The sequence below is a fragment of the Heterodontus francisci genome, chromosome 4 (genome assembly GCF_036365525.1).
Source record: "Heterodontus francisci isolate sHetFra1 chromosome 4, sHetFra1.hap1, whole genome shotgun sequence".
In the NCBI taxonomy this organism is placed as follows: domain Eukaryota; kingdom Metazoa; phylum Chordata; class Chondrichthyes; order Heterodontiformes; family Heterodontidae; genus Heterodontus; species Heterodontus francisci.
This window is the reverse complement of record NC_090374.1, coordinates 134,439,648-134,466,713: the sequence shown is the minus strand read 5'-3', so window position 1 is coordinate 134,466,713 and position 27,066 is coordinate 134,439,648. Positions and strand designations below refer to the sequence as shown.

The following is a 27,066-nucleotide window of genomic DNA, read 5'->3' as shown; positions in this document are numbered from 1 at the left end:
GTTTGGTCTATATTTGTAGCATTGTAGGGCATTCTGGAGAAAGTCTTAGACTCTGGTAAGGGTTAACTAAACAATTCATTATTTACAGTTACTATATACACTCTCCACAAGCCACCTAAGCTAGCATCCTTTGTGCTGCTGTACCTTAAGCCTATCTCATGTGACTATTACATTATCGCACGTACAGAGGGAGGGTATCTTAGTGTCTTTGGTATTAACCCTTTACATCCATATACTTTACATCTCACATTGAACAACTTCTCCTTGAATTCCACTCACTTCCTCCAAACAAAAAAAAAGTGTTGCTATTGTTATGACTGACCGCTCCAGTCAAAGCCCCCAATCAAAATAAAAGATTCTGATTGTGGTGGGAGAAACAGTTAATTCAATTCTGTCATTTGCAGTATCTCGTGCCTTCAGCCATTTATTACGTGGAATGAAATCAGATTGGCTGAAGACTGGCATCTGTGATGCTGACGGCCTCAGGAGCAGACCGAGATGGATCATCCACTCAGCACTTCTGGCTGAAAATGGATGCAAATACTTCAGCCTGGACTTCTGAAATGATGTGCTGGGCTCCCCCATTGTTGAGGATGGGGATGTATCTGTGGAGCCACTTCCCCCGTTAATTGTTTCACGGTCCGGCACCATTCACGACTGGATGTGGCAGGACTGCAGAGCTTAGATCTGATCCATTGGTTGTGGGATTGCTTAGCTCTATCTATTGCATGCTGCTTCCACTGTTTGGCATGCATGCAGTCCTGTTTTGTAGCTTCACCAGGCTGATACCTCATTTTGAGGTATGCCTGGTGCTGCCCCTGGCATGCCCTTCTGCACTCTTCATTGAACCAGGGTTGGTCCCCCAGCTTGATGGTAATGGTAGAGTGGGGGATATGCCAGGCCACGAGGTTACAAATTGTGGTTGAATACAATTCTGCTGCTGCTGATGGCCTAGTGACTCATGGATGCCTAGTTTTGAGTTGCTAGATGTGTGTGAAATCTATTCCATTTACCAGAGTGGTCAGGACATACCAGGAAAGATGGTGGTGTCTGAGATATTGTCTGTAAGGTATAATTCAGTGAGTATGACTGTCAGGCTATTGCTCGACTAGTCTGTGGGACAGCACTCCCAATTTTGGCACAAACCCACATAGGTTAGTAAAAGGGTCAGGGTCAACAGGGTTGGGTTTGCCGTCGTCGTTCCTGTGCTTAGGTCGATGTTGGGTGGTCTGTCCATTTTCATCCCTTTTCCTTACACTTTGTTAGGGTTTGATACAACCAAATGGCTTGCTTGGCCATTTCAGAGGACATTTAAGAGTTAAGGGTCTGGAGTTACATGTAGGCCAGACCAGGTAAGGATGGCAGATTTCCTTCCCTAAAAAAAAGGACATTGGTGAACCAGATGGGTTTTTACAACAAATCGACAATGGCTTCATGGTCATCATTAGACTAGCTTTTAATTCAAGATTTATTAATTGAATTCAAATTTCACCATCTGCCATGGTGGGATTCAAACTCCTGGCCCCAGAGCAATAGTCTGGGTCTCTAGATTACTGGTCATGACATTACCACGATGCTACCGCCTCCCGTGTCATGGAAACTCACTGATGTTCCTACCTTCTAGTTGCAGCTTCTGGGAAAAAGGAGCAGGATGGTGAATGATGGACCCACTTCTCTTTTGATCCAGTAAAGGCCATAACGCAAAGAGGTTTCTGTTCAAATTTTCTGAAACATTATTTTTCGAGGCACTTCTACCCGCTTTAATCCAGCCTCCTCCTCTGCTGAGTTTTTCTCCATATCAAGAGACTCCCTCTGTTTGGAGGAGATATGCCACCAGGAGCCTGCTCCCGCATTTCAGTTAAGGAAATTGGGTTGGGATCATGGTGCAAAAGTCCCATAGACTACTACCAGCATCAAACGAACCCTGGAAGGAAAGACAGTCCTCATCTACCTTCCAAATAATTGCTTAAAAGGGCTAAAAAAAAGAAAACCAAATGCTTTGGTTTAATAATATTTTCATATGCATTTTTAGAAACAAATTTCAGATGTTGTGTTTATTGGATTTTAATTGAATTTATATATTAGACTTCTTCAGAACCAGGAAGTATAGAAAAATAAATTATGGTAAATAGATTGCACTTGAAAACTAGTTTGGGTATTTTCTGCTGTGTGTGTTTAGGAAGTCAAGCTGTTAAGAGTTGTTTGCAACTCCCCTCCTTCCCTCCTGAAGGCACCGACTATGCAGGTGTATAGTTCCACATGCACCACTTATCAGTCAGATGTTGCCCACATGACCATTTTTCATCCACAAGACAGTAAAGCTCAGGAGTTTCTAATAGGCGATGATTAGGAAAATGTCATGGGGCAAGACTTCTACCCACCTGACCATAGTAGCACTAATTCTGCTGAAGTTTCCAAAATCAGCTTAAATTATAACATTGAGGGGGAACTTCAGGCATTGGAAATGCCTCACGTTGGGAGCTTGCCCATATGGAGCACGAAATAGCATGTTGCTGCTCCTTCAGAATTTAAACACCTACAGCAGTCTTAAAGTCTAAAAATACTGTAAACGGTCTTTGGGAGCAGATTTGTAAATGAAAAATGCCTATAAGATCTGCAGGACGACAGAGCCTCCAAGGTTCCCCAAGACGGTGGCTCCTCTGGCTGTTCCCCGACTTCATTTGGGTGTGTTCCTATTCTAGATCCTCTCATGGGCTCTGCGCTATGCAATGTTATAAAATAGTTCTAACAGTAGCTAGACAAATGTCGAGACTTTTTTTTTTTTAAAAAGAGGGACGTTGCTACTGTTTCCAGTAAGACTGCCTTTTTCCTTTGGTTTGAAAGTTCTGTAGGTACAGTATATGGACAATGACAGAAAGGGACAGATATGGGCTAACTGTTTGCACATGTTACAGCCATTAAGGGAGGAGTCATGCCAGGTCAGAACTAGTTAACATCTCAGACAGCTTCTATTTCGTACCCATGCAAGTAATATAATTAATATTGATTACCGAGCTGTTGGACCTGGACTTCACCACACAGCTGATATTGGCAACAAATGCCATAAAAGTTAGAATGTGCGCTTCCCAATCCTGCAGTGGCAATTTTCCTCCAAACTTTGCTGGAGAACTGATCAGACTACGTCGCCATATTGTAAGGCAATACCTTTAAGGAAAGCATCTGACTTTCACTTCCCTGATTATGTAGGCAATATTAGAAATGATCACCTGATATTAGGAACAGTGGGCCCCAACTGTGAACTATACCATACCATAGTCTAGCAAAGCAGCAAACTGCTGACATGACAATTTTATTTGAAATGAAATTCAGGTTCAAGTAATCTAAATTTCAGATCTTGATCTGTAGTTCCTCTCAACCATAAATTATATAATTTGTTTGCAGAGGGCGCATAACTCATTAAACCAAATTCTGATGATATCACAATGCTGCTTTAGTTTGCATATTGCAAATTTTTTTTGTTTTAAAAAAAAAGGTCAGTGCTCAATTTGCCAATATAGTTATCCAACCACAAATGCAAAATTCAGCAATCTGATATAAAATGTGCTAACCATAAAATAATTTGTAATTCAATAAAATGTAAAGTCAAAGCCAAAGCACAAGTTTCATGAGATTTCAAAAACAGAGGAAGCAGTGTATCTGACAGATTAACTTTATCAAGCTGAACTAAATCTACTCCATCTCCTGACCAGTACAGATAAGAATGTACTTTAGCTAAAGTGGGACACACCCTTCTGTGATGGACATGGGCACTGTGCTGTGTCATGTTATAAAATATTCCTAACTGTAACTCAACCAATGGCCTGAGGGTTTTTTTTTTTAAATTTTATAAAAGGGGGCCATTGCTACTGTTTTCAATAAGATTACCTTTGTCCTTTGGTTTGACAGCCCTGTAGGTACAGTATACAGGCAATGCTAGAAAGGAGCATATATGGGCTGTTTGTATATGCCCCACCCATTAAAAAGGAGTCAGACCAGGTCAGAACTAGTTATCATCTGAGCCAACTTCGACTTCATACCGATCCAAGTAAAATAAATTTTGATTTCTGAGCTGTTCGACTTGGAATTCACTGCACAGCCAATATTAGCAACAAATGCCTTAAGTTAGAAAGTGTACATCCTGACCCTTCAAACTTTCCTGGAGAACTGATTAGAACACGCCACCATAGAGGTGAATCAAAAGCAGCTTGCCAAATAAAACTGTTGGCAGCCTTGAACATGGTCCTCCAATGACTTTCACCCATCATGCAGCTGGGTGGGACTCTTTGCCTGGTTCTATTCTTATCTATCCAGTTGTAACCAGAGTATCACTTGGAATGGCTTCTCTTCCCACTCCCATACCCTCCCAAAGAGTCACTGACCCGAAACGTTAACTCTGCTTCTCTTTCCACAGATGCTGCCAGACCTGCTGAGTATCTCCAGCATTTCTTGTTTTTATTATACATTTTAATACTCTGTCTCTAAATCAGATTGCTTGTCTGACATCCAGTATTGAATAAGCAGACAATATTGAGAAGACCCGTTACAAACTCCATAATTGACTGTTCAATTGTTTTGGTGAGGTAAATGGTGCAGCAGTTTAAAAGTGTCAATATTTTGAAATGACTCAATTAATGGCAGAGGTTACTTACACCACAAGTTCGTTGGTGTTTCACTTGTGCTGTAGCCACACCATTTCAATGGTGTAAATCTCCACAAGATGCTGGGACCTTCTACTTGTTGCCCAACTAACATATAAATAATTGATCAACATTGACTACTGAGCTGTCAAGAAAGAATTTCTCAACAGCCTAGTAATTACATTATTTGGGATTTCCATTAGTCATTTGTCTATTGTGAAAAAGCCTGCTTTTAACTGGAGATAGGCCATTGGCTGCTTGAAATAGCTTTATCTACTTACCCTTAACATAATCAGTGTATAAACGGATGGTTTGACTATGAAGCTTCCTTTTGACATGAATTTGAGAGAGTACTGGAAGAAAATAATGATTAAAATGCCCTCATTTGTTCAACACCGAGTTATGGAATCAATAAACTGAAAAAAATATGACACTGTGGAAACCAACTGCAGTTTAATGGGGCTCTATACCCCTCAGACAGCCAAATCCTTTATTCTCAATTGAATTGCTTGATTTGCCAGGTTTTGTTTGAGGGAGGTGGTCTAAAATCTGTATGGAGGGTGGGGGGGGGGGTTCTAAATACAGGCTTCTTCGTGGAATGTTTAGCAGTGCACCCACTCAGAAGCATTGAGGCAAAGGTTAAGAATCTTTACTGTAAATTGTGTTGGTATGCACATTTTTTGCCAATACTCAGCAGATTCATTTATGAACAAGAGTCATGCACCTAGATGGTCTAAAGAAGTCTCCAAACAGCATAGGCACTTGTGCCAATTCTGAGTAAATTTTCTCCAAGAAAATGCCTGTTTTACAGTCAACAAGAGCCTGTATTTAAAAAAGGACATCCAAAAAGGCCTAAAACTAGAAAAAGGTATTCAACAAGGAAGCATGTAGCAGTGTCATTGATTACCCATAGTGAAACTTAAAAAGTATCCCTATTTAAATGATTAAAAAGGATGTTAAGAATTATGGTTCATTTCAACAGACTTTGTAATAAAAAGTAGCCATTATAAAACTTGCTCATTTAACTGGGTTTAATAGGGAAAATGAAAGTTAAAATCTTTCATTGGCATATCAGTATTACACTTAAATTAATCAGGAACTAGTTGGTGCCCCATTTTTTTTCTTTAAAAAGAATGTCTCCATTAACCATGTCCCGATTCAAAATAACTGTGGGTAGGTAGGTAGTATTAATTAGGTAGTTCTACAGAAGGGAGACTCTCAGTACTGGAGATGTTTTTCCAGTAATCATCCCCTCCCTCTTCCATTTTGATTCTAAGAGAAATTATTGACTTTTTCCAGCTCATTAATCCATGGAGTAGCTTCCAATACAAGTCATAGATATTGATTTCCAGGTTTTCCCATAGAACTATTTTCTCACTCTGCAGACATAGAAGGGCTCCCAAATACACAGGAACCTCAAAATAACAATTCCTTACAGGGAATGGGAACCAAATCAAAGGATCTCTCAAACACAGGCATATTTTTAAACTATTTAGATGGTTGAAGAGTATTGCAAATAGAAAAAAAAAAATAGTAAAAAGGTAAAGCTGCAACATAAGCTCATTTTAAAGCATGCCTACATTTAAAAGTTGCATGAAGCTGTTCTTGCAGTTGCTAATTCTACACTGTAGGCTGGGGGAAGGGATGAGGAAGAATCATATGTCAAAGGGAATTTGCTTAACAGTAGTTACCACCTAAAGTGACTACTCCCATTAAATGCATAGGTGAAGATAGAACATAGTACTTAATCTTCAATGACTGATTCCACTTAAATTATATCTGATAATGTACCGCAAGCATAAATCTACAGATGAAAACAAATACGTTTTTACTTAGTTTGATCATTCAATGCTTTATGCCTCTATATAAAACGGCTGTGTGCTATATAAAATGAATCACACTGCCATTAATCTGTGTTTTATATGGGTCAGTAATTACTTTGTACCAGTATGCAAAGCAATTTTACATGAACACTTTAACCATTGGCACTTCTAGAGGAAATTAAAGCTCTCTAGAGTACGTTGGTGATTTAATACAACAGAAATAATGCCCAATTCAGTGAACACCAACCAGGCCAAAGCAGCCAGCTTGATTGGCACCCCATTCACAAACATTCACTCCCTCCACCACCGATGCACAGTGGCAGCAGTGTGTACCATCTACAAGATGCACTGCAGCAACACACCAGGCTCTGTAGACAGCACCTTCCAAACCTGCAACCTCTACCAACTAGAAGGACAAGAGCAGCAAATGCCTGGGAACACAACCACCTGCAAGTTCCCCTCCAAGCCACATACCATCCTGACTTGGAACTATAATCGCTATTTCTTCATTGTAACGGGGTCAAAATCCTGGAACTGTAGATTTAACTAAAATCACAGACTGCAGTGGTTCAAGAAAGCATCTCACCATCACCTTCTCAAGGGCAATTAGGGATGGGCAATAAATGCTGGCTTAGCCAGCGATGCCCACATCCCATGAACGAATTTTTAAAAAATTGACTTGAGTTAGTTATAGAAGAAAAAAGTTGCTGTGCAATTTTGGATTTGGAATTTAAGTAATATTTTTGCCCTCTTACAAATATTTACTTCAGGGCTTGCTCAGAGTGATTAAAAAAAAAAGTCACTGACTTAGTTTTGAACTGAACAGCTGGGATGCATATAGGAAACAACTTAAAAGTGAAATATCCCTACAAACCCACACATTCTACAGTTAAGATAACTGTTTCCATCACTAAACTTCTGAACAAATTCTGCTTCATTGTTCCCCTTTGGACTACAGGTCAAATCTTACATCTTGGTTTACATGGGTACATAGTGGTCAAGAACATGAACATTTAATGTAAAAGTATAAAACCAAAATGAAATTAACTGAATGCATATTAAAATGAGCTTTGTAGACATCTATTTTAGCATGAACATTACTTGCTGCAAACAAACCCCTCCTGCTAGATCAAGATTCCTCTACGCACAAGTTATTTCTCATGCTAGGGGTTACAAATTGAAATATCAAACAGCTTTCCTTGCTGGATTTTTGTTCTGACAGGGGCATGACTAAAAACGCAGAGGCTTAATGTGAACCCAGTTCCTATTTGCAGAATTCTGTTGCAGTTGAGAGTGTACCTTTTAGAGCAACATCATTGGTGACGACATCAGCTACAAGAATCATCAACAGTGGTTTTCAGCTAGGCTCAGTGTCCTCAGAGTCTAAAAGTTTGTGGGTTTCAAGTCCAACTAAAATTGAACATATAATCTCGGGCTGATAACATTATTGTGGCACTTTCAGAAATACTGGACCCGATATTCCAATCAGCCTAGTAAGCCAAGGGAAATACAATAGAATAGGCTTTGAGTGTGTCCAAAAATATGCCAGTGTATAAAAATGCAGACCCTGCCTTAAATCCTTGCATTCATTTACATACCCAGGGTGGGCAGTCATCGCTTGCAATCATACACCAGTGGCATCTGATCTACTGGGGACCTGGAATATTGCAGTGGTACCCTGCTGCTCCAGTGTAGAAGCCTGGGTCCCTTATCAGCTGAAGCAGGTGTGAATTATTTTTCTGCCTCAAAAAAAAGGGAAGCAAAAAAGATCATCTATTCCTTGAAGTGATTGAAAGCTATTCCCAAGAGCAGATGTGGGTTCCACTGGACATACTGGCTAGAATTCCTGAAGCAACCAGGGAAATCCCCCTTGACATCCCTTTGTCATTTTGCAGGCAGACAGAAGATCCACACAGAATTCTGGAGCAACCTGTGGTTCTGCCCCATTTTCTGGCATCTGCAGTAATTACACTGTTGTTGCAGCCAATGTGAGTAGAATTAAACTTATTGTTTTTTGGATAAGGTTTTAAACCAAGATCCCAGATTTCTGTTTAGAGCAACATAAAAACATTCCACGGCAATATCTGAAGAAAGGCAGGGCCTTCTCCTGATGCCTTGGCCAAAATTCTTCTCTCAAATATCACCATTAAAAACAGAATATCTGTTCACTCCCTCATTTTGGTCCTGAATTTCCCCAGGGTCTGGAATCCAATGGAGTGGTGGAGGTCTGCCAATTGCAGAAAAATTCATCAGGCCTTAGAAACACTGGGTTGCTACCCAGAAAAATGGGCAAGCTGACTTTCTGCTGTGACCTGGGAACGGTACAAGTTCCATCTGCCTCATAGAAGGAGCAAGAAATCACAAATAAGTGAGGCAGGTTCCCATCACCGTTGTCACCACTGATCTGGATGATGGAAATAAATTGGCATTCAGGTCTGTAGAGGAGGTAAGTGAGGCTTTGGTCTTGGCCTGGACATGCCAGAAGACTACTAGAAGCATCATAGCATTTTTATAAGAAGGTTAATTTGCCAATTGCCAATGAGTAAAAAAATTTGGACATGGTGATGCCGGCTCATCTCCTAAATGTTTGGCAGGCACTGCATCTTCCACTCTCCACTGGTAAAAGGTGCCAGTCTTCTGCCCATACGGTTACAGTGCAGAGAACTTTACAATTGGCTGTGCTGTACTTGGTCTGTGGCCGTTTGATGTTGACGCTTACACTGGATACCTAAAATTAGAAGGGTTCCCTTCTACACGGTGAAAAAAAAAGCATCCCTCATTCCACCTGTGTAAGAGTGGTTATTGGGGTACTTTGTCCATCGGGTCCATATATTTACAGACTATGTGCATACACCACACAATTTTTATTATGCTGCAAATTCCCTATACATGCTGATGGTGGGTGAACTTCACACCAAAATGTGAATTTATAAAGGTACCCCCAAGTGCATGTTGGGCAGGGAAGATGAATCAGTGCTTCCATCCCAGTCAGTCAGCAAACTAGCCTGTACAATCAGGATCAAACTTCAGCTTCAGATACACAATGTGAAACAAGTATTCATTCCTTGTTGTTGAGATAGCCAGTATTTGAAACAATAAGAAACCAATCAGTAAGAAAGCATAGCTCAAGAAAATAATAAAAACACAAACATTTTTCTTTGGCATTTAATAAGACCCATCCTCTTTCAATGGGATTATGCCATCTTTGGCATTACTTACAAAAGTCAAGTTGGCGTAAATAATAGTACCCTCCAAGTTAAATAAAAGGTTGGTTTATATTAACAGAAAGTCAGCAAAGGGAGGGCAGCCAGCTTTTGCCAAGTCCAAACCAAATAAGCTGCAGGACAGACATGAAGCTGGGAAATCATTGCTTCAACAAAATGGTTACTGAGAATGAGACAACATGTTACAAAGCCTACAAATTTGGAATTTGCAACAATGCAGCAGTGGTGCTGTACCAAAGAAGATTTAGTTACTGGTGAGGTGCCAATAGATTGGAAACAGGCCAAAATGATTTCCATATTCTGAAAACAAAATAAAGACAGTTAACTAAAGATCTCAGTCTTACTTCCATTCAATGTAAAATAATGGAATCAATCAAGCGTAACAATCTAGTAAACAGCAATCAATTTGGATTCAGAAATGGAAAATCCTGTCTGACCAATCTCCTTGATATCAAGGAAACAAGAGATTTGCATTTATATGGCACTTTCATGACCACTAGATTTCTCAAAGCGCTTCATAGCTAATGAAGTATTTGAAGTGTAGTCGCTATTGTAATGTAGGAAATGTGGCGGCCAATTTGCACACAGCAAACTCCCAGAAACAATGTGATAATCAGATAATCTGCTTTTGTGATGTTGATTGAAGGATAAATATTGGCCAAGACACCAGGGATAACTCCCCTGCTCCTGTTCAAAAAAAAAAAAAAGAGTGCCATGGGACCTTTTACATAACCCCAAGCAGGCAGATGGGGAATCTATTTAGTGACTCATCCAAAAGATGGCACTTCCAATGGTGTAAAACTCCCTCAGTACCGCACTGGAGTGTCAGCCTTGATTTTTGTGCTCAAGCCCCAGAGTTGGACTTGAACTGGAACCTAGCGACTCAGAAGCAAGAGTGCAACCAACTGAGCTACAGCTGACCCAAATGAAACAAAGTGGACAGTGAAAAGCTCGACAAACCTGTCCCAAGGACATTTGACAGAATCCCACAAGAAAGACACAGAGCTTCATAGCCAAATCGTTTATAGTTCTATTCTTATTTATCCTGTCATAATAAGAGCATCTCCAGCAAAAGCCTCTCATCAACACCATCACCTCTGATGTCTCCAAGGGAAATATCCTTGGCCCCCTTCTCCTCTTCATCTATACACCACCCTGGTGAGACATCATTTACACATATAGGGCCAGCTCCCACATTGTTGACACTCAGCTCTCTCTTGATCCTACACAACCTCCATGCTTGTTTAACATCCAGTCTTGGAACAGCCACAATTTCCACCAGTTAAACACTGCTGTGACAGGAGCAATTATCTTCAGCTCTGGCAACATTTCCATATTTTCACCAGTGACTCTATTCCCTTCCCAAGCCATTGTCTCAGATTCAGTCAGATCGCTCACAGCCTCAGCAGCCCATTTGATTTACGAACATACTAATTAGGAGGATTAGGCCACTCGGCCCCTCAAGCCTGCTCCGCCATTCAATAAGTTCATGGCTGAACTGTTTACTCCACATTTCCATCTACCCCCGATAACCTTCCACCCCCTTGCTCATCAAGAATCTATCTACCCCTGCCTTAAAAATATTCAAAGACTCTGCTTCCATCACCTGTCGAGGAAGAGAATTCCAAAGACTCACGATCCTCAGAAAACATTTCTCCTCATCTCGGTCTTAAATGACTTATTTTTAAACAGCGACCCCTAGTTCCAGATTCTCCCACAAGGGGAAACATCCTTTCCACATCCACCCAGTCAAGACCCCTCAGACTCTTATGTTTCAATCAGGTCACCTCTTGCTCTTCTAAATTCCAGCAGATACAAGCCTAGCCCGTCCAATCTTTCCTCGCAAGACTCCCCCACCCCCCCCATTCCAGATATTAGTCTCGTAAATCATCTTGGTACTGCCTCCAACACATTTATATCCTTCCTTAAATAAGACCAATTCTGTACACAGTACTACAGATGTGATCTCACCAATGCTCTGTACAGCTGGAGCATAACCTCCCTACTTTTGTATTCAATTCCCCTCACGATAAATGACGACATTCTATTAGCTTTCCTAATTACGTGCGGTACCTGCATACTAACCATTTGCGATTTATGCACTAGGACACCCAGATCCCTGAATCATCTGAGAGCTCTGCAATCTTTCACCATGTAGATAAAATGCTTTTTTTTTTTTAAATTCTTCCAGCCAAAGTGGACATCATACCACACTGGCCCAATCTTTGCCCACTTTGTAGCACCCTTATGTCTTCTTCACAAGTTACTTTCCTACCTATCTTTTGTAGATCAGCAAATTTAGCAACCATACTATTCATCCAAGTAATTTATATAAATTGTAAAAAGTTAAGGCCCCAACATCGATCCCTGTGGCACACCACTCATTGCATCTTGTCAACCAAAAAATTACCCATTTATGCCTACTCGGTTTCCTGTTAGCTAGCCAGTCTTCTATCATGGCAATATGTTAGCCCTACATCATGAGCATTTATTTTCTACAATAACCTTTGATGTAGCACCTTATCAAATGCCTCCTGGAAATCCAAGTACAATGCATCCACCAGTTCCCTTTTATCCACAGCACATGCAACTCCCTCAAAGAACTCCAATAAATTGGTTAAACAGGATTTCCCTTTCACAAAACCATGTTGACTCTGCCGGATTACCTTGATTTTTTCTAAGTACCCTGCTATAACATCTTTAATAGCTTATAACACTTTTCCCAAGACAGATGTTACGTCAACTAGCCTGTAGATTCCTGCTTTGTTTTCATCCTTTTTTGAATAAAAGGAGTTACATTGGCTATTTTTCAATCTAACAGAAACTTCAGAGAATCTAGGGAATTTTGGAAAATTAAAACTACAGCATCAACTATTTCATTCGCCACTTCTTTTGACACCCTAGGATGAAGTCCATCAGGACCTGGGGACTTGTCAGCCCACAGCTCCAACAATTTGTTCAGTACCACTCCCCTAGTGATTGTAATTTTCTTGAGTTCCTCCCTCCCATCCATTTCCTGACGTACAGCTAACACTGGGATGTTACTTGTATCCTCAATAGTGAAGACCGATCCAAAATTTCTGTTCAATTCATCTGCCATCTCATTATCCATTATTAATTCCCCAGACTCACTTTCTATTGGACCAACGTTCACGTTGTTTACTCTTTTCATTTTTAACTATGTATAGAAACTCTTACTATCTGTCTTTATAGTTCTAGCTAGTTTTCTCTCATATTCTAATTTTACCTTCCTTTTAGTCAATCTTTGCTGTTTTTTATATTTTGTCCAATCTTCTGACCTGCCTCCCATCTTTGCGTAATTATAGGATTTTTCTTTATGTTTGATACTGTTTTAGTTAATCACGGATGGCGGGTCCCACCCTTGGAATTTTTCTCTCTTTGAAATGTATCTATTCTGAAATATCCCTTTAAATGTCTGCCACTACATCTCTATTGACCTATCCCTTAACCTGATTTGCCAGTTCACTTTAGCTAGTTGTGCTTTCATGCCCTCATAATTGCTCTTATTTAAGTTTAAAATACTAGTCTTGGACCCACTCTTCTCTCCCTCAAACTGAATGTAAAATTCAATCATATTATGATCGCTGCTATCTAGGGGCACCTAAACTACAAGGTCATTAATTAATCCTATCTCTTTGCACAATACCAGGTCGAGTATAGCCTGGCTCTAGAACATATTGTTCCAAGAAATTATCCCAAAAACATTCTATGTACTCCTCATCTAGGCTACTTCTGCCCATCTGATTTTTCCAGTCTATATGTAGGTGAAAATCCTCAATTATTACTGTACCTTTCTAACAAGCTGCCGTTATTTCTTCCTTTATACCCCATCCTGCAGTGTGGTTAATGTTAGGTAGCCTATACACCACTCCCACAAGTGACTTCTTGCCTTTAGGATTTCTCCTCTCTACCCAAACTGCTTCTACATCCTGGTCTCCTGAACTTGGGTCATCCCTCTCTATTGTGCTAATACCATTATTAATTAACAGAGCTACCCATCCACCTTTTCCTATCTTCCTGTCCTTCCGAAAAGCCATATATCCTTCAATATTCAGGTCCCAATCTATGTTGTCCTGCAGCCATGTCTCTGTAATGGCTATCAGATCATACTTATTTATTTCTATTTACACCCTCAGTTCATCTGTTTTGTTTTGAATGCTATGTGCATTCAGAAGCAGAGCCTTTCGTTTTGATTTTATTATTTTTCTAACATCTAGCCTTATCTGTTGATTTACTATTAGATTTGTCCCTTCCTGTCACAGTCTATCATTTTCCACATTAAATACCTTTCTCTACTCCTTGATTTATCATATCTTCCCAAATTTGATCCCTTACCCTTACTATTCAGTTTACAACGCTCTCTACTTCTCCAGTTATGCAGCTCACCGGAACACTGACCCTAGCACGGTTCAGGTGTAGCACGCCCCAACGGTACAGTTAGCACTTTGCCCAGTACTGGTGCCAGTGTCCCACGAACCAGAATCCACTTCTACCACACCAGTCTTTGATCTACGCATTAGATTCTCTAAATCTTATTTGCCCTATGCCAATTTTCACATGTCTCAGGTAATAATCCAGAGATTACCACCTTTGTAGTTCTGCTTCTCAATTTGGTGCCTAGTTCCCCATATTGACTATGCAAAACCTCTTTCCTTGTCCTGCCTATGTCATTGTACCTACATGGACCACGACGACTGGATCCTTCCCCTCCCACTATAGGTTCTTCTCCAGCCCTGAGCAGATGACCCAAACTCTGGCACCGGGCAGCTAACACAGCCATCTGGACTCTCGCTGTTTGCTGCAGAGAACAGCATCAATCACCTTAACTATACTGTCCCTTACTACCACTACATTCCTTTTTTCTCCCTCCACTTGAATGGCTTCTTGTACCATGGTGTCATGGTCAGGTTGCTCAACCACCCTGCAGCTCCCACTCTCATCCAAACAAGCTGAAAGAACCTTAAACCTGTTGGACAATTGCCAAGGTTGAGGCTCCTGTGGGTCTCCTTACCTGCCTCAACTGCAGTCACACTCTCCTGTCCTTGACCAAATCAGAAGACCATATTCTAAAGGGTGTGACCACCTTCTGGTACAAAATGTCCAGGTAACTTTCCCCCTCCCTGATGTGTCAATGTCTGCTGCTCGGACTCCAGTTCAACGACGCTGAGCCAAAGTTCTTCGAGCCGCAAACACTTACTGTAGAAGTGTTTGCCCTGGTTTACACTGGCATCCAGGAGCTCCCACATGCTGTAGCCATGGCACATCACCTGTCCTGCCATCCTTAATGTGTTTTAATTAACTACTTAACTATTTTATTCAATTATTTATTTTAATTTCCTTTTTTAAATATATATTTTATTAAGCTTACCACTAGTTCCTTTACTATTTTAAACGTTAGGATTAGAACAGACCTTAATCACTTACCAGATACTCACCAAACAGGTAGCTTCTTCCCAAACCAATCACCTACCTGCCTGCCTGTGATGTTTGATTTCAATTAAATTAAAAGCTTACCTGTACATTCACCCCCATGGCTCTTACTTCAAAGCAGAATCATAATCATAATCATCAAGGGCGGCACAGTGGCGCAGTGGTTAGCACCGCAGCCTCACAGCTCCAGTGACTCAGGTTCGATTCCGGGTACTGCCTGTGTGGAGTTTGCAAGTTCTCCCTGTGTCTGCGTGGGTTTTCTCCGGGTGCTCCGGTTTCCTCCCACAAGCCAAAAGACTTGCAGGTTGATAGGTAAATTGGCCATTATAAATTGTCTCTAGTATAGGTCGGTGGTAGGGAAATATAGGAACAGGTGGGGATGTTTGGTAGGAATATGGGATTTAGTGTAGGATTAGTATGAGTGGGTGGTTGATGTTCGGCACAGACTCGGTGGGCCGAAGGGCCTGTTTCAGTGCTGTATCTCTAATCTAATCTAATCAAAAAAAAATTCCTAGATCAGATGAGCAGTGTACCCAGCAAACTCCAAACACTCTGCATTCAAGGATAAGTACAATTTCCAGTATCCAGTACTTGAAAAAATAATTAATCTGTTTCATGGGATGCAGCCATCACTGGCAAGAGAACATTTGTTGCCCATCCCTAAGTGCCCTTGTGAAGGTGGTAGTGGTGAGCTGCCTTCTTGAACAGCTGCAGTCCAGGTACACCCACAGTGTTGTTAGGAAGGGAGTTCCAGGATTTTAATCCTGCGACAGTGAAGGAACTGTTTCCTGTCTTATATGGGATTGTATAGGGCTAGAATTATTTTTCTTCCCTCCAGTGGCTGGTTACTCACTAAAAGCCTTTGTGATTAGATATCTGTAGAAATATTAATATAATCCAAAACAGACATCCAGATGAATTCATTAAGACTTGAATTTAGTCCAATTCAGATCTCGAGTTGCCAGTACCTTGTAAAGATGTCAAGACATCTGTAGGATTGGGTGATAGGATAGTATGCTGACTTACTTTTTCACGGCTTGGACCTGGATTTGAATGGAATTCTGCCAGATGGAATGAAAGATTCTTTCAGATGCACTCATCACTCGTGATAGTGCACTCATAATTAGCCATGTATTTTTCCCCATCATTGCCATCTCTCTCCCCCCTTTATTTCATCTCACTTGTTGTCCCACTTCCTTCTCCCCTTCATGATGTTTCTGATTAGCATTTATAATTTTCTTGGGTCACAGACTTTGTCAATCACTGGGAATGTTGTCAAAATTATCTAGTACAAGGGATGGGTGTGGGGGTGGGGGGGGGTGGTGGAAGGAAAGACTAATTTCAGTGACTGTAATCTTATTCATGAGCCTGGAATTACCTTATATTCTGTCCCCAAATTTTTCTATTTCTGGCCAACGTGCACTAAAGTATTTGTAGCTGTATATGCACATATATACTTCTTTACAAATGCATGCATGCGTGCACACACATGGAAATACCCTTGTACATTCACTATTTCCTTGCAATTGACTTAGCAGTGCACCATCGTAACTAATTTGGACTGCACAATGCAGCCTTGGTTTCCCTCGTCATAGCACAATGTTAATTTCTGGTGCATAACGATGAGGGAGCCCTGTTACACTGGCCTTTGTCCCAGTAGCACTCAAGGTGTATTTGTGACCAAATCACAGACAGGGGTGGCTGTAAAGTGCAAATTTAATTTATTTAAATAAATAAAGTACAAATAACATTTAAACGTCCTCTGTGTAACTTGCTTCCTCCTTCAATGGTCGACAGCTGCTAGAAATAAAATACTGTTGAGGTGAGTTAAGCACTGTGTGTTGGTCACCTCTTCCTCTCTGATCCTTTTAAGGCACAGACAGAGGATGCCGTGCAGCATGCCTACATGTTATTTTTAAATCAAATATGTGAGTGGAGTGCTAGTCTCTCTAAAATGCGTGATGCCATCGATTCAGAAAATCTTGTTAGTTATAAAAGATAACTATCAACAGGAGTAGGCCATTCAGCTCCTCAAGCATGTTCTACCAGTTAAATCATGGCTGATCTGTACGCCAATTCTATTTACCCATCTTTTATCCACATCCCTTGATACCCACACCTAATAAACAGCTAAATCCAATCAAATGCTTTACATCAAACCCTTTGAGAAACCCTTTTGGATAAGCTAAAGATTTTCTGAGTGTTAATATATAAAACTTAGAATGGTCATGGATTTTCTATAAATCTTGATTATCTGTAGATGCCTTGATGAATTGGACACTTGATACCTCAAACTGTTACTAGCTCATTTTTTCCCCCGGCACACCTGAAATAGTCAGCCTTTGAAGATTTCCCTACAGTTTGACGCTTCAATTAGAACCAACATGCCTCTAAATACTGTGCCAGCAATGATGTGGTTTGAGGAAAATAATGATTTAATCTAATCAGTACTTTTTGTCAGCAGATGGAAACTATGAGATAGACATGTTAATAATCCTTGCCAGATCAGTTCAAATATTAAAGGCTCAATACTATTCAAGATTCACTATGGTCTCAAAGCTCTCAAATCATTCCCAGTTTTTTTTTTCAATTAGTGAACTACATTTTATGATCCACTCCCAAAATGAAGCTTAGTTTAAGATTTGACAAAATATTTAAGGTTATCATATTTTCCAATACTGTTTTGGTGACCTTACACATCTGAGGGCAATGCAATTCATGTGATTATGCTGTCTAACCCCACTTATTTGTTTCAACTGCAATCTCAAATTCCTTACTGAAATGTGGTGCACACATTTGTAGAACAGCAGTTCAATTTACAGCTCTAGGGCTACATTTGATGTTTAAATCCCATTTACGTCTGTGCTTGTACTACTTCTGTTTGAATTATTTGGGGGTGGAGGATGTCTCATTGGAGTTGAAGATCTGTTTGTATTAAATTGAGCTATGAAAATTGATGGCAACATTGATTCAAACCTTAGGTGTGCCCCAAGCACCAACGATTTATGGCATGTATCTATTTGGCCCATGAAAACAAAATCTTGGACATCCTTTCTGTGGGGATTGTGGTGATCAGTTCAGTTTGTGAACGACAACTTGGATTTATATGAATACCTTTAATACAGTAAAACATCCCAGGGCACTCCACAGGAGAGTTATCAAAGTCTGGCAACAATCCACTTGAGAGATTAGCACGTTGACCAAAAGTTTAGTCCAAGAGGAAAACTTGGAGTGTCTTAAAAATGGGGAAAAATATACAGAAGCAATAAAGTGCAAAGAAACGACACCCCAGTATCAAAGATCAAGTTGCATATAGAATCATGGAAACTTACAGCACAGAAGGAGGCCATTCAGCCCTTCGTACCTGTGCCGGTTCTTTGAAAAAGCAGTCCAATTAAGTCCCACATTCTAGATTTTCCCATAACCCTGCAAATTAGTCCTCTTCAAATGCATGTCCAATTACCTTTTGAAAGTTTCTATGGAAGCTGATTCCATCACCTTTTCAGGTAGTGCATTCCAGATCTTCACAATGAGTGGGGGAAAAAAATTCTGTTCATTTCCCCTTTGCCATTTTTGCTAATTATTTTAAATCTGTGACCTCTGGATACTGACACTTGCCATGAGACATTCTCCTTACTTGTTCTATCGAAACTCCTCATAATTTTGAGTACATCTATTAGTCTTGTTTTCAACCTGCTCTGCTTTAAAAGAATAAATAATGAGCAATCCCAGCTTGTCACTCTGCATAAATGAAATTCCTCATCCCATGAAAAGAGAGCAAGAGCGAGAATAAATAAATAGTTACAGGGTGGTAAAAAAGGAGTGGGACCAATTAGGGACGAGAAAGGGGATTTACACATGGAGGCAGACAGCATAGCTGAGATATTAATGAATACTTAGCAGCTGTCTTTACCAAGGAAGATGATGCAACCCAGGCAATGTTGAAAAGTAATTCAGAAACTAGAGGGGTTTAAAATTGATTAAGAGGATCTAATAGATTGGCTGTCTGTACTTGAAGTGGATAAAACACCAGGACCAGATAAAATATATCCAAGGATACGGAGGGAAGTGAGGATGGAAATCAGAGGCACTGGCCATGATTTTTCAGTCTTCTTGAGACTCAGAGGTGGTGCCAGAGGACTGGAGAATTGCAAACATTATATCCTTGTTCAAAACAGGGTGTAAAGATAAGCCCAGCAACTACAGGCCAGTCGGTTTAAACTTAGGTGGTGGGAAAAGATCTAGAAAAAAATAATTCAGGACACATTCAATAGTCACATGGACAAATGCAAGTTAAAGAATGTCAGCATGGATTTATTAAGGGAAAATCATGTTTAACTAACTTGGAGTTTTTTGAGGAGATAACAGAGAGGGTTGATGAGGTATACATAGACTTTTAAAAGGCATTTGATACAGTGCCACACAACAGACCTGTGAGCAAACTTGTAGCTCATGGAATAAAAAGGATGGTAGCAACATGGATACAGAATTGGCTGAGTGACAGGACACAAAAGAATAGTGGTTAATGGATATTTCTCGGGCTGGAAGAAGGTTTCGTAGTGGAGTTCCCCAGTGGTCAGTGTTGGGACCCTTGCTTTTCCTGATATATATTAATGACCTAGACCTTGGTGTACAGGGCACAGTCAAAGTTTGCAGATGATACCAAACTTGGAAGTATTGTGAACTGTGAGGAGAATGGTGTAGAACTTCAAAAGGACATAGGCAAGTTGGTGGAATGGGCAGACAGGTGGCAGATGAAATTCAATGCAGAGAAATATGAAGTGATTCATTTTGGTAGGAACAACATGGATAGACAATGTAAAATAAAGGAACAATTCTAAAAGGGTTGCAGGAGCAGAAGGAAGGTGTATATATGCATAAGTCATTGAAGGTGGCAGGACAGGTTGAGAGTGGTTAATAAAGCATACAGTATCCCTGGGCTTTATTAATCAGGGCATAGAGTACAAAAGCAAGGAAATTATGTTGAACTTGTATAAGACACTAGTTCAGCCTCAGCTGGAGTATTGCATCGAGTTCTGGGCGCCACATTAGAGGAAAGATGGGAGGTCATTGGAGAGAGAGTACAGAAGAGATTCACAAGAATGGTTCCAGGGATGAGGAATTTCAGTTATGAAGATAGATTGGAGAAGTTAGGACTGTTTTCCTTGGAGAAGGGAAGGCTGAGAAAGATTTTATAGATATTCAAAATCATGAGGGGTCTGGACAGAGCAGGTAGAAAGAAACTGTTCCCAGCTATGAAAAGGATCAACAAGAGGGCATAGATTTAAAGTACTTGGTAAGAGAAGCAAAAGTGATATGAGGAAAAACCTTTTCACGCAGCAAATGGTCCAGGTCTGGAATGCATTGCCTGAGAATGTGGTGGAGGCAGGTTCAATTGAAGCATTCAAAAGAGAATTAGACAGTTAGATGAAAAGAATGTGCAGGTTATGGGGAGAAGGCAGGGGAATGGAACTGAGGGAATTGCTCTTTCAGAGAGAAAGTGCAGGCACGAATGGCCTCTTTCTGCACTAACTATTGTGTGATTCCTTTGTATCCTACCAAGGCCTTGACATCCTTCCTAACATATGGTGTTCAAGATTGTACACAATCCAGCTAAGGTCGAACCAGTAATTTGTAAAGGTTTAGCATGATAGGAGCATTGAATGCTAAAACAAGGCTATCCAACAGGGCCAAGCATTCCAAACACTTTCTTAAAATAAAAGCTGAGAAAACTCCACGACCTGATGGCCTATATCCGTGTTCTAAAAAAGTGGTAGCTGCAGAGATAGTGGATGAACTGGTTATGATTTTCCAAAATTCCCTAGATTCGAGAAAAGTCCCAGCAGATGGGAAGTTGTCAAATGTAACACTGCTATTCAAGAAAGAAGAAAGCAGGGAGAGAGAAAACAGGGAAGTACAGGCCAGTTAGCCTGAGTCATTGAGAAAATCCTGGAATCTATTAAGCAAGCCTTAACAATACACCTAGAAAATCATATGATCAAACAGAACAAACATGGTTTTATGAAAGGGAAAGCATGTTTGACAAATTTATTAGAGTTTTTTGAGGTTGCAACTAGTACAGTAGATAAAGGGGAACCAGTGGTTGTAGCATACTTGATTTCCAAAAGGCATGCAATAAGATGCCATACAAGAGGTTAATAGGCAAGGTAAGGGCTCAATGAATTGGGGTAGTAGCATAGATGGAGGATTTGTTAATGGACAAGCAGAAAGGATAAATGGACATTTTCAAGTTGGCAGGCTGTGACTAGTGGAGTACCACAAAGATCAGTGCTGGGGCCTCATATTTACAATCTTTATTAATCACTTCGACAAAGAGACTGAGAGTAATGTATTCAAGTTTGCGATACAAAGCGAGGTGAAAAGTAAACTGTGAGGAGGGCATAAAGAGACTGCAAAGAGATACAGACAGGCTAAGCGAGTGGGTGACAAGATGGCAAATATAAGGTTATTCACATTTGTTAAAAGGTGTGAAACTTCTAAATGTTTATGTTCAGAGAGATTTGGGTGTACTTATACAAGGAATACAGAAAGTAATTATGCAAGTACAACAAACAATGAGGAAGGCAATTTGCACATTGGCTTTTTATTGCAAATGGATTGCAGTACAAGAACAAACAAATTTTGCAGCAATTCCACAGAGCTTTGGTGAGACCATACCTGGAATACTGCATGCAGTTTTGGTTTTGTCAGGCAAATCCCCCACCTGCCAAGACTGAGGCACACATGATTTCTCCACATGAATATTAAAACTTAAAATTGCAAGACCCGGACTGGAAAGATATTTGCATAGTAACCAAGAGTGTTGGAATAATGGGGACCCACACGTTGCTTCCCCAACACACACAAGTGGTCAGACCAGTTTTGGTCATATGTCCAAATTTGAGCTTCCAACAGAGGATTTGAACTGAGAAAGCCATGTGTTCCTGGTTGCAACAGAACCTCCTCTCCAGTTCTGCCTGCCTCCATCTCTTTCCCACAGAACTGAATCTTGTGAAAACATGTGAACCTCAAACAGAGAAAAAAAGGTCTCCTACGTAAATAAGGTTTAAGAACAAACACTGGGCTCCAAACAGCAAGACTACCTACAATCAAGTGAGCTCGAAACACAGTAAAACAAGAAATTCTTCTTGATATTGCCTCAAACCTCTACTATATTTTCCTCTCCTCTTTTCTGTCCCTATTTGCATGCGTATATCATGTGTGCAGGCTAGCATGGATGTGTCAAACTCTAATACGGTTGCCTACGGATAGAAGTCTAAGTTTTAATAAATTGCACTTTCCTCCTTTAAACTTGAGAAAACCTGGTGTTGGTTTGCTTGCCTTATAATTAGAAAGCTGTGAACAAGGATTCACAAAAGGGGAGCTCAAAACACTGTTTAAAATTAAACCCTGTTACAATAAGACCAGGTGAAGATAGTAACAGACCCCTAGACACCTTTCGCACCTGGTCATAACAGTTTACATTTCAAAAGGAAAGAAATACTTGCATTGGAGGTGGTACAGTGAAAGTTCACTAGATTGGTTTATGGAATGAGAGGCTATGTAAATTGGGCCTATACTCTCTGGACTTCAGAAGAATGAGAGGTGATCTCATTGATATTTACAAGATTCTGAAGGGGCTTGACAGGGTAGACACTGAGAGGTAGCTTCCCCTAGCTGGGGAATCTAGAACACAGGAGAGAGTCTCAGTTTGGATAGAAAACTGGCTACAAAACAATTTGGACTCTGGAACTGGAAGTACAATTTCAAAATTTGTATTTGCCACCAAATTGGGGGTATTGTTAATACAGGGGAGGTCTGTGACAAAATATAGGAAGACAAATAAATTTGCAGAATGGGCATGTAACTGACAAATGAACTTCATATAAGTGAGGTAGTGCATGTTGGTAGGGAAGCCACATACTCCTTGGAAATTAAGTGTCATAAAAGTGTCCAAATGGAGTAAAGGATCACAGGGATAGATATACAGGTATACAAATCACTAAAAGTAGTGACACAGGTTATGAGGTCATTTGAAAAAAAAGCATTCATGTCCATTTCTAGAGGGATAGAATTTAAAAGCAGAAGGAGTTATGTTATACTAGAACCTTGGTTCAACCACACTTGGAGTTCAGGTCTCCATATTATAAAAAAAGGATATAGAGGCACTGCAAAAGGTGCAAAAAAAAAAACTTAGCATGATATCAGAACTGAAAAGTTACATCCATCATGAAAGATCGGGCTTGGGCACTTATCTCTAGGAAAAAAGAATGAGGGGTCACCTGTTGGAGGCCTCTAAAATTTATGAAAGGGTTTGATAGGGGAAACATAAAAATGTTTCTGCTTGCAAGACCGTAACTAGGGGTCATAAATATAAGAGAGTCACCTATAAATCCAATGGGGAATTCAGAAGAAACTTCTTTACCGACAGAATGAGGAACTCGCTACCACAAGGAACAGTTGGGACAACAAGTATAGTTACATTTAAGGGGAAGCTAGATAAACTCATGAGGGAGAAAGGAATAGAAGGATAGATTGATGGGATAAGATGAAGAGGAGCAAGAGGAGGCTCTTTTGCAGTTTAAGATCAGTTTGGATTTATTTCTGTGCTGTAAATTACATAGTGCAACAAGAAAAGCAATAGTTCTAATATTCACCCCTGGGGTATCAGGCTGCATACTTCTCTCCAGTCAGAAAAACAACTGTTCATCACTATTCTCTACCTCCAACCCATTAGCCAACATTGTTCTCAAGTTACTACAGCCGCTTTAATACCATGTGCTTCTATTTTCAGAATAATTTATGTAGTACTTTATCAAATGCCTTTTGAAAGTCTACAAATACACATCTACTGCACCACATTCATAAACTCTGTTATTTCAAAGAACTCAGTCAGGTTAGTCAGACATAATTCGTCTTTAAAAAAAAAATCCATACTGGTAGTTTTATTAACCGATGTTTCTCCAAGTGAGAACTAATTTTGCCCTTGACAATAGTCTCAGTCTTCCCACTACTGAACTTGAACTGATTAGCCTGTAGTTACCAGGTTTGTCCCTCTCCCTTTTTTTTTTGAACAGGGTTGTAACATTTGCAGTCCTCTGGCAGTACTTGTATATCTAAAGAAGGATTGAATCATTGTTGTCAGAGCTTCTGCTATCTCCACCCTAACCATACATGGTATCATGCAATAATCACAAGGCTGACTCCGATTCCAACACTTCAATGGCAAACTAAATGCACTGTAGATGAGAATTATGACATTATATGGTTCAACCAAAGGGAAGTGAGCATCGAAAACAAATCCCAGACAGCTGAACAGTATGATATCAATTGTTACTACTTCAGTGTTCAGCAAGGGCAATTAAATTCTCAAGGTTGCTTCATGCCACTGAATCTGTCCACAAAGTGTTATTAGTAACACACAAGCAGAAGTCTGATTGTGAAGTATCTCACCATTTTATTAGATTTAGTTGGCTGATTCTAAGGAAATGTTGTGAAATAAACGGTCACGACTGAACCACACTTCTATTTTGAAAACCGTAGACTTTCACTGGTTCATACTGCAGTACTGAATGTACCAAGGCTCGCTTCATCACAAATTTATACACCAAGTCTCACACCAATGAGACCATGAGTGTTTAGAGGCAAATTATATTACTGATAAGCAAAAAAATATATATACACACTACCTTATCACATTCTCAGGATATCTCAAAGCACTTGACTTCCACATAGGCAAACACAATAACAATTTGCACATACAAATGGCAATTAATGGCCAGATAATTTATTTTTGGTGGAGTTAAAGTGAAAAAAAAAATCTTTGTTCTACTTGGTCTTGGGATCTTGTACTCCAGTTGATAAGGCAGACAACCTTTTGTTCAATGCCTTGTCCAAGTTAGGGAAAACTCTGATAATGCAGCACTTCCTCAATACTGCACTGAAGTCTCAACTTACTGTGCTGAGGTCAGTAGTGAGACTGAACTCAGAAACTTTTAACTCTGAAGCAAGGACACTACCAACTGAGCCAAGCTGCACTCTAACTCCATGAACACTCAGACCTGCATAAAGTGTCAATCATTCCCTATTAAAAAAAACTCGTGTAGATTTATTTCTATCTTAAAAATAATCAGGGCTCCATTCATTTAATTAAGTTGAGTGTCTGTGTCACTCGTTATTTAACGTATTTCACCCCCTACCATTTTCTAATGTTGACAACTGTGGACTCGTTGTTGAATCAATAGTCTGTGCTTCGAGTGATGGAAAGTATTATTAGTTAAGTACAAACTAATTAGTTGAAACACATGACTATCATTGAGCTCACATGGTTTCTAACAACTTCTCCACATTAAGAATGGGCTTTGAAAGCATGTTTTTTCTTTTAAAAAATGAAACCGTGGTATATTTATATAGGGAAAAATAACCTCTGTTACAGGATAAGATAAAAACAGCAACACACAGTGCAAACACAACTGCAGCATAAAAGTCGCTGGTGTTTGCGTGTGCCATCCTGCCTTTCAGCAAATAGTTCTGCATTTCCACAGGGACGTTGTCTTTACCAACTTCGTCAGAAAAGAAAGCAAATTCATTGTTAGACAGGAATAACTCACATAAACAGTATCTCACCTGTTGATTTTCTGAGCAAAAGCTCTCCGCTCTGAATTTAAAGTGGCCATAGATCCTGTGTTTATATCCAGGGAATGCCGTCGAGAAAAGATGTTAAAGTTGCGATCTAATAATCAAAATACCAAAGCGGGGTGGAAACTTCCGCATTTTCACCTTTCTCTCCAACCCGAGAGCCAATTACATATGCGGGGACTTCCTTCTGTATTGGCCAAACCAGCAGGTCGAGATTAAAGGTCGACTCACTTCACAGGGAATATATTCATTCACATTCTGTTTGGTGATATTCAAATTTGCTTCCTGGCACTTTCAGAGAGTTTCACACACAGGCTGATATTAACAGTATGTGTGCTTCGATAGCCGGTAATAAACTGATAGTTGCTGGAGCTCCAGTCTGGGAAACTTGTCATCAATTTACGTTTAAGTGGAAACTGCGTTTAAAAAAAGAGATAAAATTACAGTTTTTGATGGGGATGAAAACGTAATGCATTTGTATTCGTAATAATGGCGAAACGTACCTATTACTAACATTTACAATAGAGGATATATTCAATATAATATATATTCAATATAATGGATATATTCAGACTAGCTCCGTGCCTGTACAGATAATAAATATGCATGTATTAAACATGAACAGTCAAACTCCGATTCGATTGGGCTTGAATTAGTATGGGATGCGCACAAGAAATTTATTAAAACGATAAAGTATTGTATTAAATTTTAAAAAACGCTTACTTTTCTGCTTCCTAGTGTGTGGATAGTTTAATGAAAGCTGCCAGCTTGCTTATGACAAAGGCACACCCTGCCCAGTCAGTCACACCGACATCCAGAGTCTTGTGCCAAAATTGGGAGTCAGGCCCACAGACAATTCCAGCAACATCCCGGCTGAAGTACTGGAGACTTGTGCTCCAGAACTAGGCGTTCTTAGAACGAAGCTGTTCCAGTACAGCTACAACACTAGCTTCTACCCGACAAAGTGGAAAATTGCCCAGGTATGTCCTGTGCACAAAAAGTAGGAAAAATCCAATCTGGCCAATTACCGTTCCATCAGCCTACTCTCAATCATCAACAAAGTGATGGGCGGGGTCGTCGACAGTACTATTTAGTCACCAATAACCCGCTCACTAATGCTCAGTTTGGGTTCTGCCAGGACAACTCAGCTCCAGACCGCATTACAGCCTCGGTCCAAACTTGAACAAAAGAGCTGAATTCCAGAGGTGAGGGAGATGACTCCCCTTTGCATAAAGGTGGCATTTGACTGAGTGTGGCATCAAGGAGCCCTAGTAAAATTGAAGTAAATGGGAA

The 27,066-nt window shown here is 40.1% G+C and overlaps 1 protein-coding gene across 3 annotated transcripts in view; it reads right to left on the bottom strand.

The window, feature by feature from the left end:
• dock8 (dedicator of cytokinesis 8) overlaps nt 1–26,019 on the bottom strand; it is a 325,410-nt gene extending 299,391 nt beyond the window's left edge. For all 3 annotated transcript variants that reach the window (XM_068030192.1, XM_068030191.1, XM_068030196.1), the window contains exon 1: nt 25,762–26,019. Coding sequence is in view for 1 of the 3 variants with exons in the window: in XM_068030191.1 (XP_067886292.1) it covers nt 25,762–25,811 (50 nt within the window). In the remaining 2 variants the exon portion in view is untranslated. The remainder of the gene's footprint in view (nt 1–25,761) is intronic.
• Nucleotides 26,020–27,066: the final 1,047 nt, after the last annotated feature.